This window comes from Sylvia atricapilla, chromosome 2, assembly GCF_009819655.1.
Source record: "Sylvia atricapilla isolate bSylAtr1 chromosome 2, bSylAtr1.pri, whole genome shotgun sequence".
NCBI lineage: Eukaryota > Metazoa > Chordata > Aves > Passeriformes > Sylviidae > Sylvia > Sylvia atricapilla.
In genome coordinates this window covers 44747661-44767577 of record NC_089141.1, presented here as the reverse complement: position 1 = coordinate 44767577, position 19917 = coordinate 44747661, and the positions used below count along the sequence as shown (strand labels likewise).

The 19917-nt window shown below is 42.2% G+C and overlaps 1 protein-coding gene across 2 annotated transcripts in view; it reads left to right on the top strand.

Moving 5' to 3' along the window:
* The window catches only part of ATP8A2 (ATPase phospholipid transporting 8A2), a 302495-nt gene extending 283197 nt beyond the window's left edge, over positions 1 to 19298 (top strand). For both annotated transcript variants that reach the window (XM_066313085.1, XM_066313088.1), the window contains 2 exons: positions 10958 to 11049; positions 18337 to 19298. In XM_066313085.1, the coding sequence (XP_066169182.1) occupies positions 10958 to 11049; positions 18337 to 18434 (190 nt within the window). In that variant the 3' untranslated portion in view covers positions 18435 to 19298. The remainder of the gene's footprint in view (positions 1 to 10957; positions 11050 to 18336) is intronic.
* Positions 19299 to 19917: the final 619 nt, after the last annotated feature.

Genomic DNA, 19917 nt, shown 5'->3' with positions numbered 1-19917 from the left:
ACAATGTGGCTTTCACAATTTGCATACTTTACAGGGAACTGAAGGACCTCTCTGGCCTGTGGCAGAAAAGTGCCTGCATCGCTTAAGTATTGGGAAGAATTTCTTCAACTGAGTCAGAAATCTGGGAAGCAGAGTCTTGTCTTGAACAAAGATGAAGGGAAGTGACTACAGACCTAGCAAGCTGCAGTGTGTGTTTGCACAGCATTTTTCAGTATGCCCCTTTACTCTTGCTGCTCTCAGACACCCACTGGTGACGACTGTGGTGCCTCTTTCATCTCTGTTTCATAAAACAAATACTGTTTTTTCCAGTGCACCTAAAACAGCAGCTCCCCACAGTCTCTCCATTGTCTGCCTTCAACAAGGAGACACACTGGCGTAGATTCTCTTTCATTTTAGTGTTTCTCACCAAATCTAACCATGTTGCTTCGGTGAAAAGTTCATGACCAGCTCTCACCCCGAGAGCGAGTGGTGTTATCTATCTTGGCCTTGGTTTTATTTGGTGTGTGAGGGCAGGTGCCTGTCTCATTTCAATAGCTGTGTGACCTGGTGGGTAATCAATGGGCTGACATAAGCACCTATGGAGATTTCCCTGCTCTACAGGTCCCTAGGGAAGAGCAAGAGGGCAACATGGGAAACCTGCCTTGGGCTTGTGGCTATGCAGATAACTGAGCAGCAGAGGCTCAGCCTTCCACTGGCAGAAGCAGAAATGGTAAAACAGACCTAACTTTTAAGAAATACATGAATGAGGTGAGGCCCTGATCTCCTGGTTCCTGAACAAAAGGCAAGCTTTTCCATTAAAATCAAGAGGAATGAGGCTTGGGCTCGTTGCATTTCAAAGTACTCTATCTTTGTATTGATGCACCCTAAGTTACATCTACAAGTTACATCTAGTGGAATGGGGAGACTATGCCAGTAAGGCTCCTTCACTTCAGCGGGTGCAATGAATCTTACTTGAATCAAACTCATTCTTGTGCTTTCAGCTGGTCAAACAGCATGGGATGTTTGGAGCCAAATTCTTATTTCATGAATGTGTTGATTTCGATGTATTTACTCAGGATATGCACGACTGTGATCTGAATCCAGCCCATACACTGCAGCTGAGAGTAAAAGGAGGTCGAAGAGAAGAGAGGTGTATTTTGGGTTTTGAGGTCTCAGCATCCTTTTTATCAATTTTTCCAGATGTTCTTCGCACCATTTCTGGGAAGGAAAGGCGAGATTTCTCCACCAGCATACACAAGAAAGTGACTGGCATATTTACGATTTTTCCTTGCAGCTTTTCTAGTAAAAAGATATTAGACTCCTTTTACTAGCAAAAAGCACATAAAATTATATCAGTGAGGGGTTTTTTTAATTCTTTGATTCCATATGGTAAACATTCCGGTATGGACAGTGAAAATGCATAATTTTCTTTTATTCTACACATGTCCTTTTCTCTCTCCCTTCTGTCCCATATCAGTAAGGAATCATCACATTATTTCTTCTTTTTAATATGTACCATTTATTTCTGACACTTCTAACCTCTATGTGTGAGACACTTGAAATTACTAGGTTTGATTCCACTCTAGGGAGGCTTGCTAGTGCAAACCGGTTAGAGTTGACATTCCCCTTCTCCAGTGCAATTAATTATTTCCCATCCTGGTTGTACCTATCATGTAACCTTGAGGGAGATCCACTGCACAAGTAGGGTTAAAACCTGGTGACCTGGAGAAGGATTTAGAGCTGTGATCAAATCTGCTATCAAAGTCAAAGTTGATGGAGGTACAGTATCAGAACAAAGGCCAAAATGGAGCTGTAAATTGAAAAGAAAGATTAGGAAGAAGGAACATTACAAGATGAGAGTTAAAACTGATTAAGGGGCCAGTCTCTCTGATGCCTAATCCTGACTTACTGGGTTGGGCACTGAGGATCTCCACAGGGGAGGGAGGAAGAAATCTTCCCTCCAGGCTGCACAGCAGGAGAACTGCTCCATAACAACTGTTCCAGCCTAATGGCTTCAGCAGTCTGCCTGGACCCTGACTCCTTTGCTGGCTTACCCAGTCTCAGAAGAGAGGCAGGACAGTCTGCATTCTCCTCTCTGATTTGCAGCAAAGAATAAAGTGCCAAATTAAGCGTAACAAGTACAAGAAAACACAAGTTGTATTAGGTGTTAAATATTTAGTGGACAATTACAAAATACTTAAAAGCTTAAAGAAAAGCAATTTAGGGTTTGTTTCTTTTTTCAGTTCAACCAGAATGTCCTAGCCTGTGCTCTAAATTGTGTTCATGACACTTTCAAGGTTCAGTTTTTGTTGTTGCCCTGAGCTGTTCTTTAGCTTTTCTGTAAAGAAAAGCAAGAAAAAAGCTGATAGGAGGAGTTTAGAGTTTTTGAAGACAAAAGTAATCTTAACTTCCGTAAAAGTGTGCAAGTGAATTTCTATTAAACCAGTACGTTTAGATTTTTTAAAAACACATGTGCAAGAACTCCAAACCGGGGAAAAAAAAAAAATCTATACACAGAGATCAAGCATGGAAAACTTCACCCTCCAAGGTGACTACTTCTGAAAAAAATGAGTGAGTAGGAAAAGAATGTTATAATTGCAACTGTATTGCCACCTTATCTGTAAAGGATATGACCAAGCACCCAGTAGAGTAAGTGCAAAGTGAGGCACTTAGGGACAAGAAGTCAACAGCACTGATAGGGTAGGGTAGGAGGGTAGCTGAAAAGCAGCAAACCACACCTTGCCTTTTCTGCTTCTCAGGATTTAAACTGGGTCAGTTCCCCTGTTTTGGGAAGGCTGAGGGCAAAACTGGGCAGCTTCAAGTTTTGCTTTAAGGTAGTTGACTTTAGGACATCTGACAATGAAGTCTGCCTTCCACCCCACCACCCCCCCCCCCCCAAAGAAATGCATTTACACGTGCTGAGTGATTGCAGTGCTTGGAAATGGAAGGTACTTTAAGCAGAGAGAGACCTCAATTATTTTCTTAGGATTGTTGCATTTCAGAGAGGCAGGTAATGTTTAGTCCTGATATTTTTAGGTGGCATAAAGGTGCTTGGTCTTTTTTCAGTGGGCTCACCCTGACTGGACAACAGGTGCCCATCAAACCTGCACTGTTATTCCATCTTGGAGCTGGCTGGCATTGGCTCTGTAGGACAATGGGGGAAGCTTCTGGCAGCTTCTCCTAGAAGCCACCCCTGTAGCCTCCCACTACCAAAACCTTGCTATGCAAACCCAGGATCATTCTAAGTAGTCTTTGAAAGAAGTTTAGGACTAATAGTCTCAAAACTGAAGGCTAGAATGGATTGTCCAAGTGATTTTAGGAATCAAAGGGGGATCTGACTTTTCTGTCTTAAGACATTGCTAATGAAAAAAGAAAACATGAATCATCTTTGCTTATCATGAAAAGGAAAAGCTTTGTCCTGCTTTTAGCCATATGACTTTAAGGACGAACTTGAAGAGCATTCTGTGGATTTAGAGTTGAGAATTTGGCCCCAGAACTCTGTATATGATCTGTGTGCTGCAAATGGGGGCTGGCTGAAGCTCACAACATGTCTTGGCCTCCATCAGCTGCTGCAGGGTGATTCTGCTACAGGTACAAGGTGATGTGACAACGTGGGTAGACCTGTGTGCACCTGCCCTGGATGCTGCTGGCTGTGGGTGCTCCATCCCGCAGACCTCTGGGACACACAGGGAGAGCTGCTGTTTGGCTGGAGCACTGTGCTGCCAAGCCAGATCACAACCTGTAACAACAGTGTTTCTTCGAGGCTTTGGTGAGGGCCATGCATCCATGAGTTTCTGTTGATGTGGCTGCTAGGCTGGCTTAATAGTTTCCCAAACCACTCGTTACCAGCCAGGGTCATACTGGCCCATCTTTGCCCCAGCTGGGTCAGCCCCATGGATCCAGGTGATGTGCGAGCTGGAAAAAGTGGGCTGGTGAGCACTGTCAAGTCCTGCCACTGACTGGTGGCCGTCAGTCACCACAAGGACATCCATGGAACAGCTCCTGAAGGTATATGACACTCTCTTAACCTTCTCGCATCCAGGCAGGATAAAAAACTTGCAGCTGCATGTGAGCTGAGCTCAATACCCCGTGTTCTCATGGACTGGAGAGCTGGCTGCTCTCAGTGCACTCCAAGTCAACCTTGAAGGGCCACACATCCAGATATGTTTGATGCTTATCAGGTGAACATTTGGCTGGATAATGTCAAGTACAATTTATAAAGAGAGAAGGTTACTTTGTGGCTTTCACATGTGCTTTGGAAGTACCTGGAGGTGAGCTCCCTGCACTAAAGAAGGCCTGGAAGTGCTGTACCATGGCAGAGCATAAGAACTGAGCTTCTCAGGAAACCTGGCCCTCAGCAAGGATTTGGTATTCCTTAAATCCTGGCTGCTTGCTGCAGGAGTCACCTCTGACAGGTACCTTCTGGCATCTCCCAGCCTGCAAGTGGCACAGGCAGCGCTTCTGTCTTTGTTCCCCTGTGGTTTGTGCCCAGTGACCCTTTGGTGTCCTAGAAGTGGGTTTTTATTAATGGCTTGCTGAGTGTTTACAGTAAAATGCAAAAGAAGCATGGTTTGGGATGTCTATTTCAACTGGATCCAGAGCGATTAAGGAGCAGTGTTGGTAGACGCTGACTCTGCAAAGAAATTGCTGGGTTGTTTTTTTTGTTGTTGTTTTACTGTTTATATGCCTCAGACACTTCCTTGTGAAATGCTCCAGAGATTTCCTTTGATTACATTGCAGCTTCATTATCAGTAATGCCTGTTTGCCTTTTAAATTAAAAAGACCTCCTACTCTGACCTCAGAGTAAAACATTCCTGCAATCAAATGCTAGATAACAAAAAATAACATATCCCCTTTGTGGATCGAAAGAGAGAGAAGCCAGCAGAAGCCCCTCATTGCTACTTTTGCAGTTCTGTTGGAGGGCGAATCCTCGCTGTGATGTCTGTGAAGCCCACAGGATGGAGATACAATTGCTCTCTGAGACAGTTGGGCCTTTCTTCCACAGCCCTGGGATGTTCTGGGTGTTTGAGCATAGAGTTTTGCTGAACCCTCAGCCCTAGTGTGACTTGCATTTGAGATGATTTGCATGTTTTAATTTTGAATTCCCGGCCTGAAATAATGTTGTTTTTAATATTCTCCTTATGCCAAGACGATGAGCCTATACTAGTTATGTCTCTGCCTGCTGTAAACTTCTAACAATTCTAAACTAAAAAAAAAAACCCACATTAAACTGAGGCCTGGGCTTGTTCTGGGGGAATACCCTCATCCAGCAGGGAGTATCTGAGGAAGAAAATAGGTCTCCTCTGGCCAATTACAAAGGTGTGGCCACAGCCTCTGCCTGGTGTACAGTTCTTGCTCTTTGTCTGCCAGGACTGTGATCGATGCTGTAAGCCTTTAAGCAGTGTTATACTGCATGAAAGGTGAGGGATGGAGCTTGTGAATAAATCCTCAGGAATACCTGCTGTGTCCTAGCAGCCAGAGAGGGATCTGCAAGCCATCTTTGCCAGGTGATACTTGGGGAGAAGCCATTGTGCTTGAACCTCTGATTCTTCTTCTTCAGATGACACATGAGGGAGTTTGAGAGCCAGGAGACTGAAATGAAAATCAACAGTCTGCTTGTAAAGGATTTGGTGATTAGGACTGATCAAAGCTGGAGAGGACTGCTTCAGACCTTTCTTCTTGCTCTTTTTATTTTATGTTGATGTGATTTTCAGTGACAGAAACATGTCAGCAAGAAACAGCAAACTTTTGTGTAGGTTATTGAAATGTATGAAAGAGATCAATTACTATGTTTCAATTCTAAAATTTAAAAAGAGAGAGAAGAGTATCCTCTTTTCCCCTCAAAAGTTAATACACAGGGAAAGATGGCAAGGACAGAAACTTCCTAGTCTTTTACCTTGTGTTTTGCCACATGGGATATTTTGCAAAAACTTCTCCCCTCCTTCATTCTTTCCCCTCCCTGCTGTTGCATGTCCCCTCCCTCATTCTTTCCCCTCCCTGCTGTTGCAGTGCAAGGGCAAGACACTGCAAGATGTTTCCTCCAATGGGACAATAATGCAGGCAGCCAGAGTTTCTCAGGCTGTGTTTAGCAGAGTATGTGGCAGTGTAAACAGAGAGACTGAACAAGGGTTTACCTGCTGTTTATTTTGAAAATATGTATTGGTAGGAGGAGGGCTGTGAGTTAAGGACAACTTCAGCCTAAGCCTTGGAGGATTTTCTGGTTCAAACCAAGCTGTACAATGATTTACCTGTTGCTGTCTGCTGCAGCACCACTGTAGGGTAGAAGAACCAGTGATGCAGGCAGTATTGTGAGGACTTTGTAAGTGTTCACATGATAGGGAAAACAGCTTTCTTGTCCTCTGGGCTTACCCATGGATGCTGAGTATCTTGCACTGGCTTCTGCCATGAGTCCTGGCATGTTTTTGACACAGAGGTAGCAGCTGGGAAATGTGCTTGTGTGCTTTGGTTGTGTCATCTCTAGCAGCCCTGGTAAGGCTTCACTAGCACCTCAGTTCTTCATTTTGGAAAGGGGAAAAGCAGAAACAAACCAAATAATTTCAAATGTCTGTATCTGACTGAGTTCTTCATAATCCATAAGTTTAAACCAGTGGCAACTTGAGTGTATTTGCCTATCTGATGTGCTTCTGCTCTGCATCTCCTCTAGCAAATCGTAACAATCCTAACAGTCGTAACAAAACACAAACAAGAATTCAGCTTTTTTAATAGAAGGAGGGCTCTGCATCTTGGTTTTTTGTGGGGTTTTTTTTTGGGGGTTTTTTGTTTTTTTTTTTTTAATCTGGGATATGCATGTGTTTTCTAAGGGAAGATCCAATTTTAAGAGGCACCTGCATCCACTTTAGCCTTCCAGTCTTTGTGATCCCTGCTTTTGTCACCAGTCAATTAGTGGACTCAGGAGGACATTCTGGGTCAAGCTATACCAAATACCACAAATCCTCATTAACACTAATTAGTGCTCAGTAGATTAATTGGTGGTGAAGCTCATCTTTTTTTAATTACTTGAGCAAATGAGACAGCAGGACCTTGTGGTCAGCTTTGAATTATTCTGTTTGTTTTGATGCACCTCATTTGAATGTGTAAAGCCAGATGTTTGTTGCCTAGATTTAAGGGCTGTTTGCTTTTGTGAGGGATGAGAAGAAGAGAATACAAAAATAAAATTGAGGTCTCCATTGACACCTTAGAGCAATTCAGATAGGAAGATGGAAGATTCACTTTATTCATGGAATTGAGAGCATTGTTATAAAATAACATGTTGCCTTTAGTTTACCTTTTGATTTGCCATTCACTTAATGAATTTGTGTGATGTTGCTAGCACAGACTTCCAGGCAGGCAAAAGTTATCTCGAACCTCTTATGAAGCCATCACAAAGGTATTCCTTGCCTAGGGTATTCTGCATTATTGATAGCAACTAAATCTGATTTTAGCTGATTTGACTAATGATTTTTAAATCCTTTTTTTTTTTTTTTCATGGAAACCCTTAGAATTGGAACCTTTTAATAGTTTTTGCTCTAGTCAAGTATCTGTTTAGTTCAAAGCATCTTGCCTGAGTCCTTTGTCCTTCATAAAATTTCAGATAGATGGTGCCTCTCCCTTACCCCCTCAGTGGTCACTGACTAACCAGCTAAAACATATTTCACTGTCACTTTCCATGTCACTGACTTCCATACGAATGTCTGGATTGTGACTTCTTCCGTTCTGACAAGATTTTTGAGTTCCTGAATATGAACACAACTGTCCAGTATTCAGAGTGTGATCTCATGATCTCTTATCCTTTTGTCTCAATGCATCTGGAGATGCCATTCTTAGACAACATAAGAATGTATAGGCCTTGGAGTCACTGGAAAGCAGAAGTAAATCTGAAAATCATGGCTAATGCTTGGGATTGATTTACAAGCAATATTTCTGTGAGCAAGGCCTAACCTGTTGCTTGTGAGTCCAATGTTGTCATTCCTTTTGCATCAAGGTGTGAGGCAGACTAAGAAGTTTTCACTTTGTTACCTGTTAGCCTGCTGTTAAGAGGTAACAAAGTGAAATTAAAACTTTTCTGAAAGCAGGGACTTGGTATGAGTGCAAACACAAACTAGTTAAGAAAGCCAGTTCACTTTTCTTTCCCTTCAGGGTTTGTACTGGGAGATCTAATATCTGTTAGTAAATTACATAGTCATCCAATTTGGAAGAACTGTGTTGTATTAACTTTTGTGTATTAAAGGTTTATTTTATAGTAATTGACTGGTCTTGACTTGCAGTTTATTTAGTCATCTGTCATACTTAAACCACAAATGCTTTAATTCTACTGTGAGTTTTTCCTTCTCTGCGTAGATACAATCCAGTATAATTTCTCAAATGGGAAAATCAGGTGTGACTTCTGTTTTGAACTTGTTGATTATAATTAGCAATATCCAAGATAGTGTGGCTTCGGCATTCTTAGAGCTGCAATGTGCCACTCCTGTTCAGAGGTCCCTTGACAGCACACTTTCCTTTACACATTGAATGCTGAAGCCTGAGGAGCTATGCATTACTGGTCTGCACTTCATCTGGTGCTGCATGGTAGACAAGCAGATGAAGAATTTTTCCTTGTGTGTTTTTCTGCTGTGGTTAATTCCATTCTCAGTGTAAGAACTTCGTGGCAAAGATTGCTTATTTTTGATAAGTTTAAGTATTTTTGATTGGTTTAAGATTCCCTTTTTTAAATCACCGTCCTACTGAGATAGGAAAGACTTTTCCTACATGTCCTTTACTTGCAGAACATGCACAAGTATTGCGCTTCTGTCACTCATAGGACAGCAGTGTGTTCAGACAGTGTTTCACTAAACTAACAAGTTACCCAGCACTCTTTTGCAGTCAGCAAGAGGTTGTACACTGGTTTGCACATGCACTGGTAGTGGCTGGTTCTGCAGGCTGACAACTTCCCAAGCAAGGAAGGTTAAAGGTTAGAGAAGTCTCATGTCTTGCTTTGTGCCTTCCATTGCTTCACCCTTACCTGGTGATTCTTTGTAGTACATGTTTTCCATCATGCTGCCTGCTTGGAGCAGGTAGAAACTTCTTTCTGTATGTACTTGATTTTCTTACAGCCAGCAACTGGTCTTGGTTTTTTTTTAAGCAGTTGGGTCCTCCAAGATTTTTAGAAGCTTTCATGCTGTAACCCTGGTTTTAATGGAAACCTGTGATCCTTTCTTCTTTGAACATATGCAGGTCTCATGAGCCAAGAGTTGTTAGAGTTTGTTTGACAAATTCAGTTGGAATCAATACTTCTGCTTCAAAATTTATTATCAACTTCTGTTTTATGTTCAGGGGATGCTACTGACTGCAGGCAGGGAAAGCAATGTGCCATACCCACTGCAGGTGTGATTCTGTGGTGCCAGGGGAAGGAGGGGAAGAGAACGAGCGTCTGAAAATGCTGAGAGTTTGTGAAGATTTTTGAGGAGTCCATAGGTTTTACAAGCTTCTGTTTCAGATGTGTGAGCTTGGAGACCACAGGAAAAAAAAAAGGATTCCACCCTTTCTTTTGTGGGCACCTCATTATGCACTGAACAGAGGACTGTGAGCCTGGCTATTATCCTAAATGGACTATTAAGTGGAATATAAGCCTGCATGGCTGGATTACATATTACAGGCACCTCAGAGATTCTTCAGTTACTTTCCTGATTGAAGTTAGCAAACTGCTTCAGTGAAAGGGAGTTGTTTGTTTAAAACTGTTGTTAGCATGTCGACAGCAGCAGCTGTGCTTGCTGGGATTTCCATTTCATGCACCAAATGCATGTGAATTTGTAATCTAACCCAAGAAAGACACCAGTACTGGCATTCAGGTGTGTATCCATGTTTGCAGCATAATCAGTGGAATTGCTCCTTGTGAATAAAGATGTGAAAGAAAAAGCAGACTGTGAAAATGGAGACACAGTGTAAATGTGGGGCAAATGGGATAAAGACACTGCAAGGACCTGTACCAGCAAACAGATCCCTTCTATGTACTAGCTCCATCTCAGTGTTAGGAATAAGGGTGAGATGGAAAAAACAGACCAGTTGTGGAGAACTTTGAACTAAAGGAGACTCTAATATCTTTCTGAAAACAATCTGATATTTAAGTTACTTGAGGCTCCAGTGCAATGAGATTTGAAGGCCTACGTTATTTTAAAACCCCATTGAACTTAGTGGGACTCATATACATAATTAAGTGCTTTGAAAGGTCAGGATCTTAGTCATCATTTTTTAACTCTGGGCATAAAGTTCTTGATGAAACGAGTGTTATGGTTTTTATAAAAATCAAAGTGGGGAGTGCCTCTAATAATTCTTGTAGATACATTAAACCGGTTGTAAGCGTACTGTTTTTCACCTTCAGTTTGTATTTTCACTTTTTGTAAATTCAGAGGTAATTTTTTCAGGCCTCTGACAAGAACAGTGTAAATCAAAGAGGTTTTTAATAAGAGAAACCAGATAGAAAGTTTCTTTCCATATGGGAGGTTAAAATGAGAGTGTTCTTTAGAAGGCAGAATTAACTATGGGTCCTACCTTTGATGCTTCAGGCCATTTTGCAGGTGTGATAGAAGCCTACCACCTTGTGCTAATCTGCAATGCTTTGCTCCTTCTCTCTAAGGCAGTTTGTGGATGCTGTGATTCATGTGCATAGTTATAAAGAGAAATCTTCTTAATGTTCCATATCACTTTATGTCAGAGTTCTGATATGGTTTGTAATAATTTACAGGCATCAGGCACTCAGAAATCACAATGATGATGATATTGGGGATGAATTAAACCAAAAGTAGATTTATACAAAGTGTCCTTAGAAAGGAGGAGTTCTCTTGATAATGTGCAGTTTAAAGAAATAGAAAATTCTTTTTCACGCTACAACCACCTTTAGTACTGACAAAGTCAAAGCTGCCAAGTACTTTAAATACAGCTGACTTTTACCTTGAAATTATCTGGTTACTCACTGGTGTGTTTTCTCTCTTTCTGTCTCCCTCAGCGTGAACGAACGTGACCATTTGTTAAAAAGGCTCGGCAGGAAAACCCCTCCGAGCCTTTTCCGTGCTCACTCTGTCCAGCAAAGTGTATCACGTAAGTAGCAGCTCACGTCCGTGTGTGCTTCACAGCGGCAGCCCCACATGAGGGAAGGAAAGGGTGATTATTTTTTAATTAAATTGTAGGTAGAGATAATCTGGCGCTGAGGCTGAGCTGCCAAGCAAGACACGTACATTTGGAAGTGGAATTAGTGTATCTGGCCCTAGGCAAGGGGAGCTCAAATGTGGTTAATTCCCTAGGATCCAATCAACAGGCCCAAATGATAAAATCCCAGTAGGCAGGTCCTCTAAAGGTAGAATTCTGATAGTCTTAAGAATAGTCTAAAAATCAAAAACTCTGCGTAAAATAAACGTTGTGATAGAGCCTAGCTTTAATAGAAATTATTTCTGTAGGAAATTTCATACTAGCTGTGGTTAGCTGAAAATGCAGTGATGTTTCAGGGATTCCATTCGGGTTCTGTGTGCCTGTGAGGAAAGCCATGCCCTGCAGAGCTGCTTCTCTCCTCTCCCTCTTTGTCTGCTGCTGGGGGAAGAGCAGCAACATCACAACTGGCTACTACCGCTGCTTCAAATAAATGGCATTTCTTGTTGATGTAGAAGTCATCCATTTATTCGTCTTCCTGTGTCTGCTCTACCTGATGGGTTTTTGTCAGTGGCTTCCACAGTATTTAAAATCATCTCTAGCAGCTCTGTAAGCCAGATGCACTGAAGGACCATGCTGGCTTGAGGGACCAGGGTGTCCAGTCAGCCCTTTCTAGTGAGAAAGTGCAGCCTCTCTTGCGATGATACTGGTGGTAACAATGGGCTTATTTACTAAAGAAAATAACTCCCTCAGTGTGCAGTACTGCTGCACATAGAGCAAGGGGCAGACACTTGGTATTTTGGGTTTGTATTGCCATTGCAGTAGGAAGTGACACCCCTGGCTGCTTAAGATTCACAGAGGAGTCAGATCTCACTGCTGGTTGTGTCTCCTTCTCTAGCAGAACTGTTGTGGCTCAGGTCATGAAGGCAGGGCTGGGATAATACCTGAGGTATTCTTGTTTTCCATGGGGAAATTTGACTAGGAGGGGTGGGACAGGGATGGATCTCATAGTCTTTGTCCTTGATAGAGCCATTAGAAGGCTGCCATCACTGTCAAGGGATGTAGGGTTTTGGGCAATCAATCCCATTACATCTGGGAGGAGAGGCCAGTGAGCAGAGCAGCCCTGTGGACCATATTTCTGCTAGGGTTTAATCCTTGGTATAAAGGAGCCAGGGATGCTGATAGCAACATGGCTTTGGGCATGCAAACACACTCTTTGAGGAGATTCCAAAAGCAATAATTGGCAGAAGAAATCCATAAAATGCACAAATAAATGGCTGTCAAAATAGTCTGCTGTGGGGATTTGCCACAGTCTGTGAAACCTGTGAAGCAGTGCAGAAAGGAGATACAGCAGAGGTAACTAGTCAGACTTAATATGTAATTTTAGTCTCAAAGAACACATCATAAGGGTGTTAGTAGGTGATCAGCTACTGGGAAAGAAAAATGAGACCAAAATAAACTCTAATTTGGATAAACAGCTTCCTTATAAATGGAAATGATTGAGTGCTAAATGAGTCAGGACAGTCAGGATACATTATAATCAGCAATCTGTTTTTCACATGAACATAAATTTTGACTGCGAAGCTGTTAAGATTGAAAGATGATTTTTGTAATGTATCCATGACTTCTGTCGTCTCTTGTCAAATATTTTTTTCCAGTGTTGCATAGCTGCTATATGTACAAGGCCATGTGAAATCCAGGGAACATACGTGCTGTTTTCACGACCCTAAATTGTACAACTGTTTACTAAATGCTAGAAATCTTCAAAGCAAAGAGTTGATGAATAGGGCAGCAGCCTTGACACGCCGGACTGGTATCTTAAATCACACTACAAGTACTCTGTTTGAAGTCTTGAACTGTTCATATGTTTCCACCAGAGCCTAAGTTCCCAGGCTGTGAAGACCAAAAATTGCTTTTGTGACTTGAACTCAGAATTTGTTGCTTACATATAAAGCAGGAAAATGGTTTGTTTAGTTAGAGCTGACAAAAGCTTAAGCAAATGAATTGCCTTTGTCCCAACAAGGAATGAAAATGGGATAAAAATTGCTTAGCACAGATTGTAAAGATGAGGCACTGGGTTGGAAATTACTTTATTTTTGACAGCAACCATTTCCAAATGTTTTGGGAGGAAAAAATGCCTAAACAGCTTTGTTTCCAGTCACATGGAAAGGAAAAAAAAATCTCACAGAGAGTTTCTAGTTTCTACTACTGGTGGTCAGTGGTGGGAGGAAAGAGCTGACTGACGTAAGGCTACACAGCCCTGTACAAGAGGCAGAAGCTCATTGTGTGTGTTTCCTTAGCTCTCTGTCAGTGAGCCAGCCCTTCTCCAAAAGCTTTGGCACACCACAAGACCTTAAGGCAAGATGTATGGCTGGGGTGTTCCCATACAGCACTAGGCCCTTGCGGATCCAGCCCCCAAAGTGGGCAACAGAGCTGCACAGCCAGTGCCATGGCAGTGCCAGCCAGGATTAGTGTCTCAAACACCTCCTCTCATTAAAGAAACTGGCTCGAGGTAGCTGCCTTGGAGAGTAGCCCCTCTCCATTTGGTAGGGTATGTCCTTAAAGTAAAACCTTCATGGCTGTTTTTCTTGTTCTTTGCTTTTGTGTTCCTGAATTGTGTAGAGCTTTCAGAAGCATGAAAGAAATCTATCTTCTGGCTGTATTCTCAAAGATCACGTGGTTCCTTTCTACCAGTATAACTGTTGAGAAGTTTATGACAACTTAAAAGAAGTGTGAAGCTCCTGTTTGGATGGCATTGTCAGGAGACTTTAGTGGAAGAGTTGCATACGGTTGTCAAACCCAGGTGCTAACAAAAAACCATCCCAGTGCAATCTTGTAGGCAGTGCTGACAACACTGCTCCCCAGACTGCATTCACCTCCTGGTGAAGGTGCCTGGTGAAACTGGTGATTTCCCGTTGCCATCTGCCTTCTGAAACCTCTTAAGAATGAGCAGGAAATGCTCCCAGACTCCTCTCAGATGTGTCTTTGGACCCTTCCCTTCAGCTTGCTGTGTGGCTCACCCTTGAGGGAAGGTAATGACTTCCAAAAACTCTCCCTCAGAGGGTGTGCTGGCAGTGAGGCTTTCTCCAGGTCTCCATCCAGGTTCTTGTCTCTTTTGCTGCTGTGCCTTTGTAAGAGTAGCACCTCCTTTAGACAAACTCTGTAGATATAAAAGATCGCTCTTGACCTCCCCTTTCCTCCTGTATGACTGACCTGTATCACCTGTGCCCCCAGAGGACGGGAAGGATACCCTCCATCTATAAGGAAAGTTCCACAGCATCCCTGTAGAGTGGTTTCCCTCCTGTAATGCCCCGGCTGGTGTTCAGTTTTCATTTGTCTCAGTATGAGCTTTTAAAATAGAGCTGAGTCCTGCTCCCATTGAGCACAGCTTTTCCTATACTGGCAAAGAAAATCCTTCTTCCTTTGACAGAATATGGTGATTTCATAGAGTAAATCTGAATGCAGAGCATATGGTTTGCACCTTATTAATCAGTGGAGAAAAAGCACCTGTCATCTGAGGTTCGTTTCACAGTATGGGGGCTGACAAATAATAAATAATAATAATGTGTTCATGCTGAGGGCTCTAATCCCACCATTTATTCTCCACTAGCAGACACCTTCTTCCTTTCACCTTTCTGCTAGTGCATTTTTATTTGAAAAACAACAGGGGAGCTACTTGAGATGCTTTTTTAACTGTTTTTCCTCTTATCTTGCATGTGTTTGAAATATAATATACATTCTGTACTTTTTCCAAGCTACATGTTTGTTAAGTGGAGTTGCAATCTTTTTATATGAATTTAGGAAAAAGAAATAGGAATAACTGGTTTAGAATTTGATGCTGGGGTGTCTGACGATTTTCTACTTGCAAATTCTACTTGTAAGTTGGTATCTGAGACTGAAGAGATGGGACCATTTGTCAGGAATTCCTCTTGGGTCCTTAAGAAAACACAGGCATGGTTTATCAGAAGAGGAATTAATTACTTCTGTAAGCATTAATCAAACTGTTCAAGATTTTAGGCAACTTTCCCTTTCCCAGGTTAAACAGAAGATGGTTGCTGGAGAAGTCAAAGCTGAGCTAGCATTCACTTTTTAACTGGTAAATGTGAACTGTGACATCACAGCAAATCTCCTTAAAAACTCTACAGAACCAAATGTTTCACCTGAGTCAGGATTTGGCTGGTCAAGTGATACCACTATGTTGGTTTTCATTATGTCAGGGAGAGTTTTGCTATCTAAGAAGCAATATTTCCTAAAAGAGATTTAAAAAAAAAAAAGAAGATCCCTCACATCTCCCCAACTCTCTAAAAGTTTTACTAGATTTGAATCTGGGCATTTTTCTCTGAAGGCAAACAAAGGGATGCATTTTATACTTTGGACTGTACTAAACCATGATATCACTGCAGTGATATGTGAAATGACTAGTGAAATGCTGCAGCACCTGAAGGTTCTGAAGGGCTGCCAGTGACAACTGTCTTCTTGCTGGCTGGCCTAAGCAAATCCTAGGACAGACAATTTGGGTGTACCAGAGGAGACTGCAACAAGTAGAAGTCCTCTAAAATAAATCCCTGAAGTGACTAAAACGTTAAGCAGCCCTTCCATGAGGAGATCTTCTGGAATAAAAAGAGCCCTCTGGACTCTTTCTGGTGCTGGTCTTGGAAGCTGTTGCCCGTGAGAGTGCTGTTGAGCTTGCACAACGTTGCTGTCTGTGTTCAAGGCACACACGTTGAGGTGGTTGCTGTAGTCCAGGGTTGCACAGACCAGAACAGCCATTGCAGTGAGCAGAAAAAGAGTGTGTTAAATTAGAGACCTGTTGGGAGACTAGATTCAGATCTACTCATAGAATATCAAAGCTTTAAGGAAACCAAACAGGATGCTTTTAAAATTCAGTAGATTGCCTGATAATATCTGGTTGCAGGGAAACCTTAGATTTGATGAGAATGTGAATCTCTTCTTAACAAATGAGCCCCACTGACAGATATTCAAAAGTGCCCCATTCCTCCATTAAAAGAAAGCCTCAGAGCATAAAGGTCCTTCCTTCTGTGAGGGTGAGTGGGTTGTGCCCAGAAAGCCCCAAAGAAATGTGCTCCTTCCATGGGCTGCTGCAGGCCAGCTGAACAATGAGAGCCTTGTTCCCAAGGCAGGCTCATAGGTGTGGTTTTAAAACTGGAGTTGAGGGAAAAGTTCAACTTCCGGAAAGCTCCCTAGTAACTGACAGATGGCAACTTTCATTGTTTTTGGATGAGGTCTGGAAACAGTGGAAATGTAGAGCTGCTTGGGGAGTGGATGGGACTCAAGCATTCGCAGCATTTTGATTCCACAAGGCAAAGTCGGCTGCCTAAACAGCTTGAAGTTCAATTTTAATTGTAATGTGAATAGAAAAACGTAATATGAACTCATCTTCCTGTATAGAGATCTACAGGAAAAGTCTTAAATGAACTGCCAAATGTTGAGCTTCAGCTGAGAAGATTGGGGAGTCACAGCCTTTCCCATGATGTACGCACAAAACCCTCATTGCTGGTAGTCCAGGATGGATGAAGGACATGAAGATGTAAGGATACACCTGGTATTTTTAATCACAGATCATCTTAGCCTGAAATTTCTTGCTGTATTGAGGTGTTTCTTCTTGGTGTAGGAGTGGTGAACAGGTTCCTTTGAGTGAATTTGGCACTGGCGTTGCAGGGTGACTGGGCTGCCTGGCTGTCTGCAGGCCTGTGCTAGCATTGGGAATATGCAGGTCATGGGAAGATGACACCCAGGACTGACTTGTGTGGTCAGTGCTGGATTTGCAGTAGTTATGGCAGTTGAAGACTCCACTACGCTGGATGATCTTATGGATAAGTAAATATGGCAAAACTGCCTTGATGCAAATCAGGCAATGGGACATGGGCTTCAGTCTTCTAGGGCTTAAGCTTGTGGTCTTTGGCCAAGTTGACTTATCCATGGAGAATTTAGCTGAAAAAGCTAACAGGATCCTGGCCGTTTTCATGGAACAAACCCACTGGAGGTGTTTGTTTAGGTGTGAATCTACCCTTTTTTAAATGAAAGCCTGTTTTGTACATCATACTTCCTTTGCAATGATCCAGTATGGGCATACTTTTTTCCAAAAGACTGTTTGCACTTTATGAATGTATTCTGTGAACCTTTAGCTACAGGCAGCAAAAACGAACCTGTGCCTCTGTAGCAGTATGTATATTGGCATAGAATCACTCAGGGAAAATAAAATGGGATGCTGGGATGATTGGTCATGCAATCAAATCAAGGTTCCTGCTGTCCTGCAATCACTTCCATGAGACAGATGTGACTGGAGCAATGTGACTATACATATTTCTGTTTGAATCCTCTCCACTTACTGGCAAAAATTTCCTGTTGTGCTTGTGACTTGGAGTGTCAAAAATTCTCCTATCCTTTGCTATAGTTTTCCATTCAGAATTTTCTGTGGGGCCACATCTGCAAGTCTGTCTGCTGTTTCATCATGTTGGCCCATTAGCTTTTTGTGACTGTTTTACCAACATTGTGGTGTTCTGCAGATGCTATCAGAAATGTCACCTGCCTGTCCACAGTACTTTAAAAGAAATCAGACATGTGGTTATTTTCATTTGAGTAGTTTCTAGGGAGACCACAAGATTGTGCTAACTAGCAGGATTAACAAAATAGATGCCTCCAGAATGTGTGTTTACTCTATGCAAAATATAAGTGACTGGCTGAGAGAATCAAGAGTTTTGTGGTGCAATTTGTCAGATGCCACTTGAAAGTCTGTAAAAAAAAAAAAAAAATCCTGAGGGGAGTTGAGGAAGATGTGAGGAAAATCTGGTTGTGGGCTAGACATTCCTACCTTTCTCCAGAGGAACTGCTGGTATCGAGCAACTACAGAGGAGTCAAGCCGAAATGCAAATCTCTACTTCTCTGTTAAGTTTTTAAAGAAGCTCTGCCACTATGGGAGTACTATGGCAGTGCTCAAATCAATCTATAGCTTATTAGGTTAACTCAAAGGGCATTGGTGACTGTGTGCACTGACCTGGGGAGGGGAGCAGAGGGACAGAGCTGGCAGCACACACCCTTTCCGTGCCACATGGGCAATGCAGTGTGCAACTCTAAGCGTGAGAAGCACAGCACAGAAATTAAGATGGTTGCAGTCTCAATCACATAACTTCAGTGATGCCTAAAACTGTTCCTAAAAGTGGTCTGTGCTCTTGAGCTGAACTCCAGGTACTGATTTCTTTTTTTCTTCCTTTGCTTTTTCAGATGGGTATGCATTTTCTCAAGAAGAACACGGTGTTGTTTCCCAGTCGCAAGTTGTTCGATCCTACGATACAACCAAAAGGAGAACAGAAATAGAATAAATTATTCCTTGATGAGTGGTGGGAATAATGGGATTTGGATCAATGCGTCCACTGTTAACACATTCTTGACTAGCTTTGGCGGCAGCAGCCAAAACACCAGAGAACTCATTTCTGTGGCCTTAGCCAACAAGTTTCTGTATTCTCCCTGCAAACCTTGAGTGCGTACTGTGGGGGGAAATCATTGTTTGACTTCAGTCGCAAAGCTCTGCCTAAAGTTTTGTTTATGTTGTTATGAAGCATTTGACTGTGCTATGTGAGGTGTGAAATTAAAAACAATGTTTTACCAGTATTTAAAACATCGGTATAAGGTTGTTCTGGGGGAAAAGTAGAAAATTTGTGTTCCATAAGAAATCAGCCTTTGCTTAATTGGAACGGGGTGCTGAGATTTCCTGTTTTGGCACACACAGACCAAGTGCACACGACTGCATGCAGACTTTACTCCTTCTTGTATTCACTGTTGACTAATTTGGCTGAAATTTTCAACAGACCATTTGGTGTAAAATTTTTGATTGCAACACAGTTTGTAGCTAAAAATGCTTATTTGCCTTCGTATGACAGAATAAGACAAGATAGCAATCAATTACTTAGAATATTTCTTGCCCTCTTACAGGTTATATTAGGGTTCTATCTTAGCTTTCTGAAACCCAACTAATAGCTTACTCACACAGCCAGGATATGGAGGTCAGAGCTTGGCAGGGCAGCTGTCTTGAGTGCATGGCATTGTACACAAAGATGAACTCAACTAGGTGCCTCCTTATAATGCTTCATAATGTATTTGGATGTGCACTTCAAATGTAGTCTGGGACATCTCGCTGTGACCCCATTCCCAGTTTAATAGTAGAGCAAAACAGCAAGAATTTTAATTTAAAGTACCTTTTATTTAAAGATACTTCTCAGATATGTTGATAAAATAGGAGGCTGATAGTGTAACCCTAAAGAAGCCTTCCCCTGGCCAGGTAGGAGAGGTTTGCAGAGGAGGGCAGGAAGGGATTACACACGTGCATGCACACACATGGACACACACAGAGCTGACCATTGTGAAAAGAAGAGCTGCTGTTTGTTTGTTCAGCCAAACCAGTCCCTCTTCTAGGTCTGATCCATCAACAGGCTTCCAAAACACTCAGACCCATGAGCCCTGGAAGGAATGCTGGCTCCATTGGCCTTGCTGTGCCACTGGGACAGGCGTGCTGCTGCATAGATTGGAATTTTGAAGGAAAAAAAAAGGCAAAAGCTGGGGCATAAGTTAAAGCTGAAAGAGCTCTTAGAAAGCTTATGCTGTCCTCCAGACAAGTTCTATTAATTTTAGTCGCCAAGCCACGTTTCTGAACAGTATAAAGTTTAAATGCTGCTGTGTTTAAGCCAGGCTTTGTGGTTAATGTATATACGACATCTGTGTATTTAAAAAGTTGGCGTTGTTTTTTGCCCTATTGACCATCATCCAGAATTTTTTTATTGATTTAAATCTATCCGAAAGCAATTTGAA